Below are 17,224 nucleotides of genomic sequence, written 5' to 3'. Positions count from 1 at the left end.
AAAAAAAAAAAGGGAAAAAAAAGATTACAATACAAAGCATATTTTTTATTAATTTTCACAAGTATTACAAGCCAGCATGTATATTTATTCTCATCATTTCCATTTACAATAGGGTTCGCTTTGTGTACTAACACAGGAAACATAACTCCAATTGATTGCCCTCATGGTTTCAGATCTGTTATAACAAAAAATACCTAAATTGAATGTATATGCGTATAATATACATTTTTTTTAAAAACATTTAAATACGTTTTAAAATGTCAAATTACCCTGTGCTCATAAATATTGAAAACAAAATATGGTTTGAAACAGGACCAGACCTTTTTTTGATGTTCTAATGGCAGAAACTAATGTGTATTATATACAAACATCAATACTTCAACGCAAAGGGAAAAGTAAGTTTAAAGGGCAAAACACTCGTTGGCCTGTGCATGTTTATCTGCACGTCATCAGCGTCTCTTGATTGATCCTACTTTGCCTCCTCCACCCAGTGATGTGAGCCCGCCACTGTGATGGCCACAATGCAAAAGGTTGTTTGGGTTTTCTCCCGTTCTCTCAGAACTAGGGACAACAAAGGCACAACAAAATGTTTTCAAAATAACGCAGCACAGATTTCAGCAATGAGAATGAGATTGTAGAAACTGTAGAACTTACATTTTTTAAGAACTCCTCTGCAACAATACGAGCCCTGGCGTTGACAGACAACTTCATTTCGCTGATCTCTTTGTCAATTTCCTCCATGAAATGAATAACAAAGTCCACCAGTTTATGTTTGTACATCTGCTCTGTGTGGAAGTTGGTAATGAGAAAACTGATGTCGTAGCCCTGCAAAATGAGGATGATGACAAAAGATGAGGGTCAGCTACAAGGTGTGTTTGTATGAGCTGAATACAATGAACTTTAATCAGCAACAAGTCACACCAGTGTCAACAAAAAGTTCATGTTGGTTCCACTTTTCAGTAGCTGAATAACTTCTCTATATTTGATCCTTTTTATCACCAACTTACCTCCACAGGTTTCCTCCTCAGAATGAAGAAGTTCTCTGCTCTCATCATCATGAAACGCATGAATTTATGGCACAGAATCTTTTCAATCTCATCCGCCTACAACAGCAGATTATTTCAAATGAATGACTGTAAAGTAACCATCTGTTAGTATCAGAGTCTGAATTACAATTGACCTCCTAACTGACCTGCTTGACAGCGATGCTGACTCTGACAGAGTTGATAGATCCCTCGATCAGAACCTTCTCCTTGTCGTTACGGCTGATGATCACCGGCTGGAGCAGCAACTCTTTACTGCTCCTAAAAGTGGGCATGAAGAGACGAAGGTCAGATTTCAGGCCTCGCTTGGATTAAAGTGGCCTCAGAGTCACAGGTGAAGTTGCAGTATCAAACTCACCGCACTTCCACCTCTGGCTTGTTGTGTCTCTCCACCACTTGCGAGGAGAAATTCTCCAGGCAGAGGGCGGCCTGCAGAGTAGCACGCACTGCATTTAGATAAGGACGTAAAGTTGCCGTCTGAGGGAGACAAAGAGAGAAGAGTCAATTAAACTGACTGTTGAGATGCTCTGGAGATGTACACTCTTCACTGATTTCACTGCACCTGATAACATGACGCAGAAAAGATCACTAACTACCTTAAGCCTTGACCTAGAATACTTTGGCCTTTGACACTTGCAGGTTATCTTAAAGGGCATTTACTCCATGTATCAATGGGTTTAAGTACACAGTTTAGAAACTAAAAAAGGTACATCACCAAAGCCCCCCAAAAATCTAAGGCACACAGGCTTTTGCTTTGGTTACCCCTAGAGCTGCAGTATTTCTGACCTCAGGAGACCCCCTCTAAGTACCAGCAGGCAGTCTTATTCAGCTCTCCTACCTTCATCGAGGTGTCAAACAGAGGCAGGTACTGACGTTGCCACAAAGACAGGAACAGAGAACCTATAGGTCACAATTTGTAGAAGCACATCCAGAGGCTTTGAACATATCCCATTCAGTTTAAATGTCCTCGAGGATTTCGGTCCCTGACCCACTTTAGTATGGAAAAAAGAGGTGAGACAAACTACACCTGGTTGGGTCCTGAGCTACGTCATACACAAGCTCTGACAACCCCACAGAGCTCTGCTCGATCAACACTATTGCGTTTATGTAAGAAAATGTATAGTTTGATACAATTATTTATTCATTTGTTATTTATCCATAACTGATGACGCCATACTGCATTGGGATTTGACCCTCATACCTAGTTTTACTGTAGCTTAGAAAAGAAAAACACAATACCAATACTAGAAGCATGAACTATTGCTGTTTGAGAAACACACTTTATTCAGTTGTTGATTGAACTATAATATTACCTTAGGAAATATACAACCCCATCAACATCATCTGACAGCTGCTATCAGAAAAATGGTCAGCCAGTTAGAAAAAAAATAGTAGGAGCACAGGTGGACCAAATGATGTTTATTTAAAGAGGTAATTTTAAGGGACAGAGGTTGACACAAGCCCTCATATCAGCTGGTTTCAGTGACAGCTGATGTTTTCTCTTGTTTATTCTTTTCATCACTGTATGTCTAACGACGTGTTACCATGTGTCAGGACTGTGTCAGACCTCAGCCACCACCTCACCTCGGATCAGCATTGTTTATACCTTTGACTGAATATCTTCCACTTCGCATGTTTTCTTTACACCGACTAGCTCACGTTAGCCTGATGGCTAATAGCGTTCCTGCTAAGCTAGTACAAAACACAACCAGAGGAAAGCGTACGCTGTCCCATTTCTAAATGATGCAGTGTAAGACGAGCGGGAGTAATGCGTTAATGTCTATGAGGAATGAAAATGTCATAAATGGTGCTGTTAAAAAAAGGAGTTTATTTAGCATATTAGTCTGATTTCTCTTACCATTTCTCTCTGTGACGAGCGGCGGCTAAAGGCGGAAGTAGCTACGCTGTCAGTGCGCTGGTTACCTTTCCGCGAGGAGACAGGAACTCAACTCTTAACTCTATGCTGTCTCTGCAGCGGAGCATGTCAAGAGTCAAGAGAAGAAATAAATGAAAAGAGCATTGGAGACAAATCATGTTGTACCACTATGAATTGAATCAAATGGTTAACTATGTATTTATTTTTTTGTGTACTAGTCACATCAGTCTGTGGTGTTGGAGCGACCTTTTCATTTATAATTTAAGGGATTGTTTGTGTTCCAGCTCGGCTTTATTTATTATAACAATCCCAGAATACGCCCTTTCTCTTTGATTCAGAGCACTACACTATTGCTAGAACAGAAGCCTAAACATTATTTGGGAAATGGTTTCATGATTATGTGCATAATTCACATTCAATTTATATCCGTCTCTAATATGTTGTAGAAAAATACATTAAATGACTAACCACAGGGAAATGTATCATTAAAATGGATTTAGATTTCTCCAACTCTGCATGACATGGAAGACAGCTTTGGAAAAACAGCATTTAGCCTATAATGAAGAGACATAATGTGGAGGACATTACAGACGCAAGTCCTTTAGTAGTTTTAAAATGTGCACATTGGATAATTCCAATGACAGATTCAGAAAGACACCTTTTTTTTCCATGCTCTCTAGATACAAGATGTCTGATGATTACAATGTTTTTATCTATTGAAGAACTGATGATATTCTTCAAGCAGAAGATCATTGGTGTTATAAATCAAATGATTGATGCATGCAATCCATTGAACTGCTTTGGTTGGAGGGTAGTCGTCTTATGCACGCCAATTTACTTTCCTGAAGGTTCAGCTACACAAACAGGAGTCAAGCTTCACGTGTAAACACCGTCAGAGTCCTGAAGAGAGGCCTACTTGGCCAGAATAACCTGACAAGAACACCTGAAAAAAAAGAAAAAGACCCTGATATGATGTGCACACGAGGCAGTGCCTGGATGCACTACAAAAATGTACTTTCAACACAAACTTGGACACATAATCCCACACCATTGATATATTCAAGAGTTTAATTATTTGACGTCCCAGTTTTCTTGACAACATCATTGGCATCGCAGTGATTCTTTTTTTTTTTTTTCGATAAGGAGAAAGAGTTATACCAGGGCAGAAAGTTGGATTTTTCTTTAAATGGAAAGCGAGACCATCCATTTCAGTTTCATCCACCTGCCTTTTACCTTTACCATCTATACACCGTAATGCACAATCCGTTAAAAATATGAAGTACTTAGCCAACCTGAGCTACAAGCAGATAGAGAGAACAGCTATAACAGACATGACAGAAGACAGGTGTTTGCTGTGTTGGTGACACATATTGTAATTTGACAGCGTTGAAAGATGTCTGATGACGGACAGAACATTTACAGCAGTAATAGTAGCAGTACAATTAATGATACATAAAAGGCAAATATTAATATATTGAGGAATAAACCTTGTTTTACACAGTGGCTGCGTTATCGGCTTGTCTACTTTGTCAACATTTCTTCTGCAGTTAACGCAACCTTTGAGGGAAAAGGCAGTACAATCACCAAAGTGTTTGAGCGGAGATTTGACAGGGAAAACGAGTAGGGGGTTAAATTTGAAGAATACCAAAAGGCGTCTGCTAGCAGATGTTGTCCAAAATCAGTCATCCCTCTATAACATTTAAAGGCAAAAACATAAAAAGAAAGTGCAAAAAAACAAGAGAGTGTTTTAGATTGGCTTGACAAATAACATCAGCCAATTAAAATATATTTTTATATATATAGTTCAACTTGATTATTTGACACATTGGCAAAAGAAAGCAAAGAGAAAGCAGAAAGAGAGAATACGATACTTGGGATGCTGACATTAGCCAACATCATCTCACATTACAGAGCATCAGCCAGTCCTATAGCGCTCTCCATTGCACTCTTTGAACATGGCTCCATTTTCCCCTTTCAGTGTGAGATGCAGGGGGCCACAGTCAGAAATGTGGGTGGGCGGGGCCAGAAGATCACTCCCTCTCAAGTCTGGGATTGTCGGGCCAGAAGGGGTGTCATTCTTCTCTCAAGCGATCTTTGGGAACGGGATTTGTCAGCGAATTTTCTTAGAGTACACTAGTGTAATAATTTGTGTGCTAAGTTTGTGTTTTTGTGTGAGGGGCGTGTACATCCATGTGCAGCATACTGCGTGAGGGGCGTTGTGGATGGAATGAAGAGTGGGGTGAAGGAGGAAGACCAGAAGGGAAGTACTTTCCCAGGGAGCAAGGTGCAGGTGATGTAACCGGTGTTTCAGAGAGCCAAGAGAGAAGATGGTCCAAGTTTTCCCTCAACAGCTGCAGCTTTCTGCTGAAGGTTTAGCTCTGTCATTCCTATCCAGTTTTATGGGCTCTGGGAATTCATTATACAGCTCCACCTCTGTCTCCTGACAATGCAAAACAGAGAGAAAATAGTCAGCATGGAAAAAAAGACTCAAAGTCCCATTGTCTTTTATTCTGCATTTCAAGCAATGGTTACGTACCTGTTTGAGAGCGTTACGTGCAATTGTCTGGAATGCCTGTTCTACATTGATGGCTTCTTTAGCGCTGGTCTCAAAGTAAGGGATGTTGTTCTTACTCTGACACCAAGCCTGAGCCCTTTTAGTGGTTACCTGTGTGTAAGAAGAGGGAGAAATGCATTCATGTAGTGAGCTGACATGCAAACGAGGGCGCTCAGGGTTTGCTATGAAAGAAACATTTTAATTAAAGTCTGGAATATTTAACACTTTATTCTTTCTACAATTACAGTAGGCTGAGTTCATTACACACCATCAAAAATAATATTATAATAGGACATAAAAAGTTTTAGGGTAAATAATAAAAAATCCTGATGGCTCCTGAAGGTCGTGATGATCAGGGTTATATTATAGTCTGGTGGTTTCAGTTATACATTTATTATTTTATAACTGGACCAGGAGACATATTCCAAATAAAAGGTTCAATAGGACATAATGACTTTGCTGAAATCTAACTTTCATCTTCAGTCCCTTAGCATCTCCTTTGTTAAGACAAACACACTATGACCACATTGTCCCTGTTCTCCTCTTCAAAAGGCTTAGAGTCACAACTAAGCAAGAAGGTTCTAAAACTCTGATCCCTTTCTGCACAAATTGCATACGAATAATTATCCACAATTCAAAACAACATATAGCAGCATATCCTTTATAATGTTAAAAATTGTAATGACAGAAAAGCCATAAAATGTCCAATAATGGAACAATGAAAATAAAATGTGGCAAATCTTTTTTTTATTTTTTTTGCTACTGTAGTCAAAACAGTTCAATAGAATTTAATATTAATAATATTTTATAATTTAATCAAACTTGTCAGGGCTAACTTGCATGATAGTAGTAGAGCACAGTCCATTCGTATATAACTCTGTACAATTTAGCAGCATCCGGCTGCTACATGAATTTTGTTAGGCCTGGCACACAGTAATAGATTTTAAAAATCTTAAACGATTCTTAAATGTGAGAGCCCACACATGACCACAGATCATGACAGATTTAACAGTTCAGTTCCTGCAGTGTGTGGTGTGCAACGAGACGACCAACTCGGCACAACACACACTAACCGATTTATTTACCAACAACCAGTCTCCACTATCAAATCGTGTAACCTTGCGCAGTCAAATGCAACACAGGTGTAAACAAACACAAAGGACAAGCTAAATGTGGCTAGATGTTAGCTGGTACATCCAGTACAGTGAACATTTAGGTCCAACTCCTTTCCTTGTCAGTGGGATTGTTTTACGGGACACGGTGTGTAAACACTTGTGTTGTTGCCACAAATCACCAAGTTGGTCCTGATTTTAAAACATCCATCTAACTTTAAGCTTTGTGTTTGCTGTTGTTGCCATGGTTATTTTTGTTGTGCTTCCTGCTTCAGTCAGCTTGCTTCCCTAGTTCCAATTTTTCAGTTCCACGCGACAATTCAAAGAGTCCGGGCTCGGCCGTCTTCGTTGCTCTACCCACACAACAGGACTCCTAACCATAAATATTGAACATGTTCAATATTTATGATTTCAAATCTGGGCAGCCCCAATCATCTTCAGAGCATATTGGGAAGTGTAAAACCACTCCTAACACACCTCACACCACAGGAACATCCGACAAGATAATCTTTAAAACCATCAGGTAATCATACCTTTGCTGTCTTTGGTCGGAAGAAAGGACTCTGGCCCAAAATCTGCCCGATTATCTTGTAGTGTGTAACCTGTTCTAGCAGATCTCCCTCTCTCTCTCTCACTTGCTCTTTCTGCCTGCCTTGCTGGTGGCCCATGGTGCAACAGCTGTGCAGCACACCACATCAGTTGCCACAGTTGGTGTGCATGTTTGGTGCATCATTTGGTGGGAGGAGGCGCTTAGCGGAGAGATTTGAGGTAGCAGAGGAAGAGGTGGGAGGTTTCTTTCATTGAAATTTCATGTTGTTTTATGCCACTAAAAATGTTTCTAGCAAAAGCAGTGGGAAATTATTCATTCCATTGAAGTATTATGTTAATTTGTTTGCATTGTTTGTTTGTTTGATCTATACCTTTAAAAGTATGACCACAGATACGTATGGGATGTGATTAAGTACAAAAATGCAGGAAATTATACAGAGCAACTCTCAAAACTCTCAGACTTGATTGACCTCATTGCTGGCTAAAGCTATGGTTACTAAGAGAGGCAGAACCGAGGCGCCTTTGTAAACCTGCTTAAAGTTTTACCCCAAATCACATCAGCAACACTTCCTGTTGGGCATTTGTGCTGGTTATTATGGTAACGTCAATTCTTTTAGGGCTTAGTCCGTCTGTTTACTAGCCAACGCACACAGTGGCAGCCATAGTGCTGTTGTTGTTGTTGTTGCAATTTAACACCACTCACAACCAAATATGATTAACATGAGTGAAAAAGCAATAGCTGTTTGTGATGAAAACAGGACACTGACACTTAAGTGCTGCATGGGTAACCATGTAAGAAACAATCGTGGAGGAATTTATACCAACCTGTCTGTTCTCCAAGTCAATCTTGTTGCCTAGCACCACGAAGGGGAAGTTCTCAGGATCACGAGGGCTGGCCTGGATCAGAAACTCGTCTCTCCAGCTGTCGAGCGTCTTGAAGGTGTTGGGTGCAGTCACATCAAACACCAGCACACAGCAGTCGGCTCCACGGTAGAACGCGACACCCAGAGACTGGAACCTCTCCTGGCCAGCGGTGTCCCAGATCTACACAACCACAACGAGACAAAATGTTCCGTAAATAGACAACATAACAGGAGATATGAGAAGTCATTCTAGTTAACGTTAAAAATAATGCCCTTTAAATACTCAAACAATATAAATTGTCCTTCTAAAGGATGAGGGGTGTGAAGAATGACTATCCCAAAACAGTGACTGATCTTGATGTGAAAGATATGAGTACATTGAAGTCGGCAGGTGATGGGTAAGAATGTAAAACGTACTGATTGTCCAAATCAAAGTTATGAGCTAGTTTACTGATGTTTTGCTGCTTGTTCTGAAAACAGTGTTCACTGTCCTGAATTTTGCAAGACTCTGACATTGACCTTTAACATTTAAAGAGAATCAAGTTAGCTAGCTGGCTTGCTGGTTAGTGGTGGGTGGCTTGCATGCAGAAACTAAACATGTCTGAGATCACTGAAGTGATTTATAGTTCTCCACCTCACAAATGGAGTCCAAAAGTCAGCCTTTATGAATGCCAAACCTCACCTGATGAAACAGCATGATAAAACCAGGATTAAGATGCTCTAGCTAGCAGCACAAGCCGACCAGAATATTAAACACTTTTTCCAGCCACAAGTCAGCAAAGTCTTTGTTTTCATCGAGGTATCTGTAGTCTTCTGTGCTGCTTATAGTGGTGAAAAGGATCACAGTTGATCAGATCAATGGAAAATGTATCACAATGGTGTAAAACAAACATACTGCTGCTAAATCCCTGCGTGGAGTCTCTGTGAAGAGAAGGCAGCGTTTAAGAAGTGTGTGTGTGCACAGTGGAGATCTGCTGTACCAATAGAAAGACAATGTAGCTCTTAAAATGTTTTTTTGTACCGCAAGTTATTCGCAGGTATCTCAGACACTTAACATTACTAATGTAGAGCCTGCTGTCGTCTGTAGCAGTAAACTTAGCCAAATGGAATCTCTTACAGTGCACTCTGTTCGGTCCAAAAACCTAAGATTTATGACTTAAATGCACACGGCCCCTTCGTTGTTTCGTCACACGGTTTGTGCTGCATGTGCAGCCAGTGCACAAACACACACAACCGCTTAATGAACAGTTTGTGTTTGTTATATGTTCAACATTTTCAACGAGAAAATATATATTTCTTGTAGATTACAGCGAACTGGTGAGTCACATGAAGATGTCAAATTATTGTTTGTAGGTTGATGTTCTTTGTTGTGAGGAAACAAATACTGTGTTTGAAATTAGTAAGCTTTTTATTTTACAGTCTGTTGTACTCAGACTTTTAAAAGCACTTTCTTAATAAAAGGAGTTCAGGTTCATCTAGCTTGTATTATTATTATTTCAAATTGTAGCAATTTGATACAATTTTAAAATTCATGGATATACATTTTGATCTGCAGTGCTGTTAAAATGAATCTGTTGTAATCCTAGCTAGCTGAGGAGAAGAAAAGTATTATTACACTATTTTTAAGGCTATCCAATGAAGGATCCGATCTGTGACTAAAATCAGCGATCAAATCTGAACTGTGAGATTAGTGATATCTTGCACCACTGTTTATGTTTGTGACCTTTACTTGTGGTTGAGAGTCATGACTTTGATTACAAGACCACAAGAAGACAGCCTTTCACTGTTGCGTGCCAGCAATGTCTATCAATTTAAGAAGAAAGTGCTTTTTTAAAATCTGTGTACAACAGACGGTAGAATATAAATACATCAACATCACAAACAGGGTTTAGAAATATTTTTTTGAATAACAAGCTCGTTGTTATTTACTAAACCACATCTCTCACATGAGCTTTGGTGTGATAAAGACTTCAGTTCATACACGTGATGTCAAATGTTCATATTCCCAGCAGACCTCATTTTTTGTCTCTTAGAGAAGTAATAAACACAGAGACACTTAATTTTGTTTTTCCTATTTTTTTCTCAGTTATTTGGGGAAAAAAATACTTTTAATTCAGCTATCAATGAGCCACGGCCTGAATTGAATAATACAGAATCTGTTTTAATGAATCGTCTATGAATTGGATTGTAGCCTAGAAATCAAGATTTAACTCTGACGTTCTTGTGAAGGAGAATCTACCCAGGATGTGACCCTTTAAGTTGTATGTGCTCTGTACCTGCATGGTAACAAGCCGGTCATCCACCATCACCTCCTTGGTCAGGAAGTCTGCTCCTATTGTAGCTTTGTACTGGTTACTAAACTTCTTGTTCACATACTGGTTCATTAGGGAGGTTTTCCCGACACTGAGAGCAGAGGAAAACAGACAGAAAGATATCAGATTCTATATTAAAGACAAAGAGCAGATAACTGATAGGTAGTATGACACATGCAGTAAAAAGATTTATGAAGAGCTGATTCAGCTATCGGTGTAATCTAGACCCTATTTACTCCAAACTATATCTGATCGATTAAACCAACTCCTTCCAAGTGGAACTACTGAAGAATATAGGACTGATGCAAACATTTTTTATCCAGTTGACAGAAGCATGTGTCTGTAGTGTAATAAACTCTGGACTTTATCTGAATATAAAAAGGGCCTAAAAGGGGTCCAATATCTCGAAAAATGTCTTGATCCTGTCTGATATCTTGGTTCATTTTGTTCCGTAATTTATGGTGACTTCATGTTTCCTTTCTGTAATCAGAAAGCATTGTGACAGACTCAATAATGCAATATTCTGACTTTGTTTCGCTGTTGGAAAAGTGGACATCTCCAACTGCCTTGCAGTCAGATTGATATTGCTATTGATTGTTTTTGTTTTCAATATGTGATAAAGATTTTAACCTTTTCACCACAATTTAACACAGCTAAATGTTTTGACAAAGGAAGGATATAAATTTCTGCAGAATACTTAGTGTGCAAAATATTCTGCACATAATGATGTTACAACTTTTAACAGACAATTTTGTGCCGTACTTAGAAAGAACATACATAATGTGATAAAGTCTCATAAGTCTGCAGATACATAGCAGGAAGGCTGTATAATTCAGGAGCATAGTTCTGCCTAGAGACAGCTGATAATGTATTAATGCCTGCTAACAAGGAAGTACCACTGATACAAATCCTCTTCAATGACTCTAAACACTTAACAATTTTTGAAAGATGCCTGACTCAGTCATTACTCATGCGAACTGATTATTTCTTACCCTGCATTTCTGGTTTTAACATGTAGCAGAGAAATATGCCAAGATGTGACTCACCCGGAATCTCCCAGGATGATGACTTTCAAGAGCACTTTCTTCCGAGATGTCATTTTTCCACGGCTGCAGAAAGACAAAGAGCAACAACTTCAGCACACAGAGAGACACAGCACCACACGCCTCCCTGACCTCTTCATCGCTACGACCTTATCACCAGCTTCCTACTGGTCAGAGAACATATGATCAATGCAAAAGGTAAATATATTTGCATTGCAGACAGGCCCTTTGGAAAAAATTAGCCCAAAAGTTTGTTCGTGTGTATAAAGACTCATGGCCCTTGGACCAATCAGGTTTGAATACCACTCATTCCAGTCATGTGCTTTCTAAGCTGTTGAGCAAATCACGAGGAACACATCATTCTTTCTCTCTCACGAAGCACAGAAGTTTCCTCCTAGAGGTCTCAACCACTCTCAGTATTGCACAAATTAAGTGACACATCTGGCAGTTTTTTTTTTGATGATGATATATGTAGTAAATATATAAAGGAAACACACCATGGAGTTTACTTACACATCATATAATAACTTGAGCTTGCAAGATGGAGGCAGAGATTTGGTTGTGAGTGAGTGAGGTAAATTTAAGCTAAAACTGTTGTTAATGATTTTGTAACGTGTAGTTCCTTGACACTCAAATGTAAAGTGAACCATGAACCAAATTAAGTAAATAAGATCCTAGTATTAAAGAACACATGAATGAGTGATTGTTTTAGACATTTTTGAAATTGAAGTTTCATTCAGACATCTTTTCACAAAAAATCTTGTAGTTTACAGTGCACATTTTGAAACGGCAGAAAGAAGCCATTACTTGTACACTACTACTCCTTGACTAATATGATCTGTCTGTTGGATATTAAGAATGACATAAGGTCGAACAAAGTATTGGAAGCAATCCTCTCTCTTTATCCCACCGACCATTCAGAATTGTATTACGGTGAAAATCAAACATAACAACTCAATATTTAACGGAGGAAACTCTGATAAGAAAAATGAACTTTGGGACAGTAAAAGAAAGAAAAGTAATTTGGTTCTGATATTGTTATCTGAAACCCTCTCCAAGTAAATAGACCAAAAAGACTAAAATAAACCTTGATTTCTAAGGAGGCTGCTTTATCTTTTGACACACATTCATCTTATCAGTGCTACATAAACAGTCCAGCACAGCACTATTGACAGGAAAGAAAACATTTTTCTGTGGTTAAATGAAGACATTCATGCTCTCAGTGAGACTGTCAGCTTTCACAGATGCTTGGTATGAATTCGGCTTCTATGATTGAGCTACTTCATACCACTAAGGATGATCTGACAATTTACCAAACTGATATTTGAGAATGCACAAAATATAGAATTCAAAAGAATAAAGTTGTAGAAATGTGTAAGGGTGGGAATCACCAGAGGCCCCAAGATACTTTAGTCATTATTATATACTTCAGATTATTGCAATTTTAAACATTTTGCAATATGCTGAGAATTGTGATACAATATATTGCGATTGAGATATTTTAACTGTTTATTTTGTCCACAAAATTAAAATAAATCAAAAACAGTTTTGTCAAATAAGAAAACATTCTCATTCTAATCATCTCACTTCAGTCTTCTTATTTCCACACAATGGGAGTCAAGCCCCCAGACAGATCAACACTGATCAAAGTAAAAGCCTGTCAAAGGCTGCATGCAGCTAACAATCTGAACTGTTAGTATTTCAGTCCAATCAAACTTGAACATGATTTTTCAACAATGCAACTTGTTCAAAATGAATTGTGAAACTCCTTCAGCAATAAAAATAAAAAAAGATTTAAAAGCATATTTAATATAATATAATAAAAATATTGATACTTGGCAGCCACTAGACAATATAATATCGCCACACAAAATATCACAATACTATGCTGTATCAATTCTGTTCCCCCCACCTCTAGAAATGTGTGGATTTGATAATGTTTGCTGTTTGTGCACAAACCTTGTTCCTATCCAACCTGCTCCTTTACGGTAAAAAACATGACTTTCATCATTTTCTGACAGTTAATCACAGTAACATGTCATGTAATAGAAAACCAAAATCCAATCATGAGCTCCTCATGAACATCAGCATCTAACATACACAAACCCATTTTTGTTCCAACTCAATTATGAAACCAAATAATTCCTACCATTACGAATAAAAAAATCAAAACATTGAGCTTTTAAATGACTCTGAATGTTGAAACTGTGCTTAAAACACAAACACTTGAGTTACCATCAGGAACTGGAAAGCACACTTGTTTCTCAATAGAACGAGCACAGCACTTGAGATCCCGACATACTGTGAAGCACAGAGAAGCCGACACCAGCATGAACTACAGAACAACACTGATGACTGGGCATGCTCAGACCACAATATGGATCAAAAGAACCTCGAATCAGATCGGTAACCTTTGACAAACAGCTGAGTGGTAAGATATCGAGACAATTAAGATTTTTGTCTCTGACAAGAGGTTCAGTCTGATTTATTCTGGGAGTATTTCTTTCCATACAATTCTTTAAAAAAAACTATGACGAGTTTTATAAAACATCTGCAGATGTGTGGAAATCTAAAATCAAGAAGCATTACATTTGTTTGAATTGACTTTGAAGAAATATGTATATTAATATATATATATATATATATATATATATATATATATATATATATGTATAATATATTATTATTTGGAATTATTGGATCTCATTTTTGTCATTATCCTGTTGAAATAAATAAGTTCTACTGGTTAAAGGCGTCAGATGTGAGGTAAAGGCAAAAAACAAAGAAACCTTTTATAACACAGTGTTTCCACTAGGTTTACAGCGTTGGGGGGGAACACGCCGATATGCCGACACGCTGACACAAACACTTGAAGGAGTCTTTGTGTTTATGTGTTACTTTTAATGACAGCTGTCCTTTTCTACGAAAAGGTATCCTTAAATGACTTGTTTCCCTGAATTCCAACTCTATCTACTATCCTATCTCTACAATAAAAGGCACAAAAAGCCCAAAAATAAATCTTTAAAAAAAATAAAAATAAATGTTTTTACTTGACCTTCAAGGAGGCCGTTGGGGGGGGCTGCCCCCCTAATATAATGGTAGGAGAAACACTGTAACACATTTATGCATTTAAAAAATCTGGAAATGTAGTGTTGCACAGATAACTATTGCTAAACTATTTTTTATCTCCAAAGGGAAAGTTGATCCATCTTTTTCAGGTCTAAGTTCATGTTTGATGCAATCTAACAAACTTTATGAACGACAGCTTTATGGAATCCCTTAAACTGATACAGTTAGACTTTAACCGATATCACACTGAAGTCATTTTCAGTGTGCCACGGACTTCTGTTTTTTCATGATTTGATCCTGCAACCGTGAGCACCTGGGAGCGTGTTTAGGCTGTGCACGGGTTACCCTGTTGACCATAGACCTACAAGAACATACTCACTGTGGCAACTAAACACCAGTGCAGTAATAACTTTAAGAATCTGATATATAGAAGTGTGATAAACACTGTGCTGCTGAGACTAAATAAAAAGTGTTCAAATCACTTTAAGAAGTTAGATCTATCCACAGATCACCTCTGATTTAAACCAGAATACACAAGCAAGAACCCAACCCGTGGAGTGTATAACCCATCTGAACATGTCTAGAGAGGTTAGACATTTTTATGTTTAGCTATCTGATGTGCATCTTGGTAACTGTGCATGTGAAGAACTGTCGGTTCAGTGGCCCAGGTTTAACACACGCACACACACACACATAAGTACTGTCAACTTAAGTAAATTAAAAGTATGGACAGCATTAAACAAATCATTCAAATTAAATGAATTATGTGATTAAGTTAGATATTGTAGGGTTATTAGCAGATCAGTGGCAGGTAGGCAAAAAAGTAAATTTCCAACGCTGTAGCAGATACACCATCATTTACAGTTAAAGATTTAAAATCGTATCTACATTTACTGAGAAATATATTTAACCCACTTATGTGTTTATTCAGGATTGTGATGAAAGGTAGACCGATGGTTTCCTGACCTACCATTTTTCCCCACACGAGCTCACAGACAACATTCAACTGCAAAACACTCAAGGAGTCAGTGCCGCAGAACAAACTGGAAGGTACACTGTGCAGCGTAAAATTAGATCCAGCTGTGTATGCTACAATGTAAGCTGTGAGGAAAATGTGCAGGCTGTGTTAAACCATAAAAGCCCACATGAACCGAAGCTATGTTGAGAAACTGTATTCAAAGACTCAGCCCGTTCATGCAAACTCATAGGATATGAGTAAATCTCAAATTAGAGCCGGTCAGAGTACAGCACAGGTACCTCAGAGTCAAGTTAAGACTTGAAATTCAATTAACTTGAGGGATGGTTTACAGAGTGCAAAATACAACAAAATGGAGAATAAACAAGTCGCAGTCTTCATACTGTTGTAAAATTATGATGAATTAAATCTTTAAAACAAAACATAAAAGGTATAGAAGTTGTATAACAGTGTCACAAATATCTGTGCTTGATTTGGAAAGCCAAGGGCTTCAGGACTTTAATTATTAAGAATGCAATAGATTACAGGTTACACTTCATCCCAGGAGGGTTTTTTATCTTTTGGGCGTTGTAGGCAGAGCAGTTTGTTATTTAAGTGCCAACAGTACGACATGTACCTGCGTGACCTGTGAGTCACAAGCGAAACAAAAACTAGATAACATGGGAAAACACATGACCATCTTAGTCATATGTGAAGCTGGCAACACTAACAGCTGTAAAGTATACATGTAATAAAACTCACAACCCCCCCCCCCCCCATCTGCCCCATGCTTCCCTACTAACATAAACACAACATATAAAGTTTTATATAAACACATATGTTTACTGTAAAGAAAGCTTGTATCGATGCTTTGTCTCCACTGTAGTCCTTGTTTGTCTCCCAGAGGAGCCACAGGCCTTGTTTTTGCCAAGTAGCTTCTCGAAAATTATTGCATCACAATTAATCATTATAGTGTTTGTTTAATGTAATTCAGCACACACTGATGAGTGGTCCAACATAATATATATGTACACACTACTGTCGTTTCGAAACTTACCTTGAACGTGTAGCACACAGGGGCACCGACTTCTTAAAGAGCTGTTATTGTTCAGGACAGTCAGCGTACGAGGCTGACTAGGCGTTAGCTAGCTAGCGAGCTAGCTCTCCAGTACAGAGTAAGACACCGTTAATTTAACAATGTCGTTTTGAATTCGTAGAAAGGCGTGTCGTGAGTCGTTACGCGAATAATTATTAAAAAAAAGAAATGTCACGAAATGACAAAGTAGGTCCTTTCCAATTGGGATGTTAATTTGGTACTTTCCTTGAAGGGTTGTCTGCCAGCGAGCTAAATATCTGCAACCCCCAACCTCTGTTCCCCTTTCACTTCCTCCTCCAAAACCACGCATGCGTCCTACGTCAGACGCAGCTCCATAACTCCAGCCCTCTTGTAAATTATTTCTTCATCACAGACTATTTAGGAATCAGGGTAGATTGCATTTTTGGTCTCAGGATTTTCAGGATTTCAGGTCAGGATTCAGAACAATTCATATGAAAAATAGATCATGTAGGTCTAATATGAGTATTGGTATGGCGATTTACTGTTGTTTGGTCTGTGAACATAACGGGTATGAAAGTGCAACTCCATAGATTAAGTATTTTAACACATAAATAGGCTATAAGGGATCCGAACATGAAAGATTAAAAATAATAGTCCGAATCAAAGCTGCATAGAGGAAAAAATGATTAGGCATGAGTTTAAAAAAATAATGCCCTGCAGCTGCAGGCTATTATTCTTGTGGAAAAAAAAACAGGTCATGCTTTTTGAAAAGACAGAGATAACCCTGACAA

General features: G+C 38.4%; 2 protein-coding genes across 2 annotated transcripts; both read right to left on the bottom strand.

Moving 5' to 3' along the window:
* Positions 1 to 24: 24 nt before the first annotated feature.
* Positions 25 to 3,058, bottom strand: arpc4 (actin related protein 2/3 complex, subunit 4). Its single transcript, XM_020646817.3, has 6 exons — positions 2,902 to 3,058; positions 1,402 to 1,520; positions 1,193 to 1,304; positions 1,008 to 1,103; positions 655 to 825; positions 25 to 561 (listed from the first exon to the last, which is right to left on the bottom strand). The coding sequence occupies exons 1-6, from the start codon at positions 2,902 to 2,904 to the stop codon at positions 556 to 558; spliced, it is 507 nt and encodes a 168-aa protein (XP_020502473.1). The 5' UTR covers positions 2,905 to 3,058; the 3' UTR covers positions 25 to 555.
* Positions 3,059 to 3,973: 915 nt separating this feature from the next.
* On the bottom strand, positions 3,974 to 16,774 carry LOC109993753 (ras-related protein rab7). Its single transcript, XM_020646822.3, has 6 exons — positions 16,434 to 16,774; positions 11,356 to 11,418; positions 10,274 to 10,400; positions 7,960 to 8,178; positions 5,456 to 5,584; positions 3,974 to 5,359 (listed from the first exon to the last, which is right to left on the bottom strand). Exons 2-6 carry the CDS (start codon positions 11,406 to 11,408, stop codon positions 5,264 to 5,266), a joined length of 624 nt encoding a protein of 207 aa, XP_020502478.1. The 5' UTR covers positions 11,409 to 11,418; positions 16,434 to 16,774; the 3' UTR covers positions 3,974 to 5,263.
* Positions 16,775 to 17,224: the final 450 nt, after the last annotated feature.

This window comes from Labrus bergylta, chromosome 5, assembly GCF_963930695.1.
Source record: "Labrus bergylta chromosome 5, fLabBer1.1, whole genome shotgun sequence".
Lineage (NCBI taxonomy): Eukaryota > Metazoa > Chordata > Actinopteri > Labriformes > Labridae > Labrus > Labrus bergylta.
The sequence above is the reverse complement of the archived record's forward strand: the minus strand, read 5'-3'. Positions and strand labels throughout refer to the sequence as shown.

Excerpts from the sequence above, each read along its gene's own strand:
- arpc4 (XM_020646817.3), bottom strand. Across the intron at positions 1,104-1,192 it reads TCAGCATCGCTGTCAAGCAG|GCGGATGAGATTGAAAAGAT; the intron begins GTCAGTTAGGAG and ends CTGCTGTTGTAG. Across the intron at positions 826-1,007 it reads TGAGGAGGAAACCTGTGGAG|GGCTACGACATCAGTTTTCT; the intron begins GTAAGTTGGTGA and ends CTCATTTTGCAG.
- LOC109993753 (XM_020646822.3), bottom strand. The coding sequence starts at position 11,408 with ATGACATCTCGGAAGAAAGTGCTCTTGAAAGTCATCATCCTGGGAGAT. Across the intron at positions 8,179-10,273 it reads ACCGGCTTGTTACCATGCAG|ATCTGGGACACCGCTGGCCA; the intron begins GTACAGAGCACA and ends GTGGTTGTGTAG. Across the intron at positions 5,360-5,455 it reads CACGTAACGCTCTCAAACAG|GAGACAGAGGTGGAGCTGTA; the intron begins GTACGTAACCAT and ends TTGCATTGTCAG.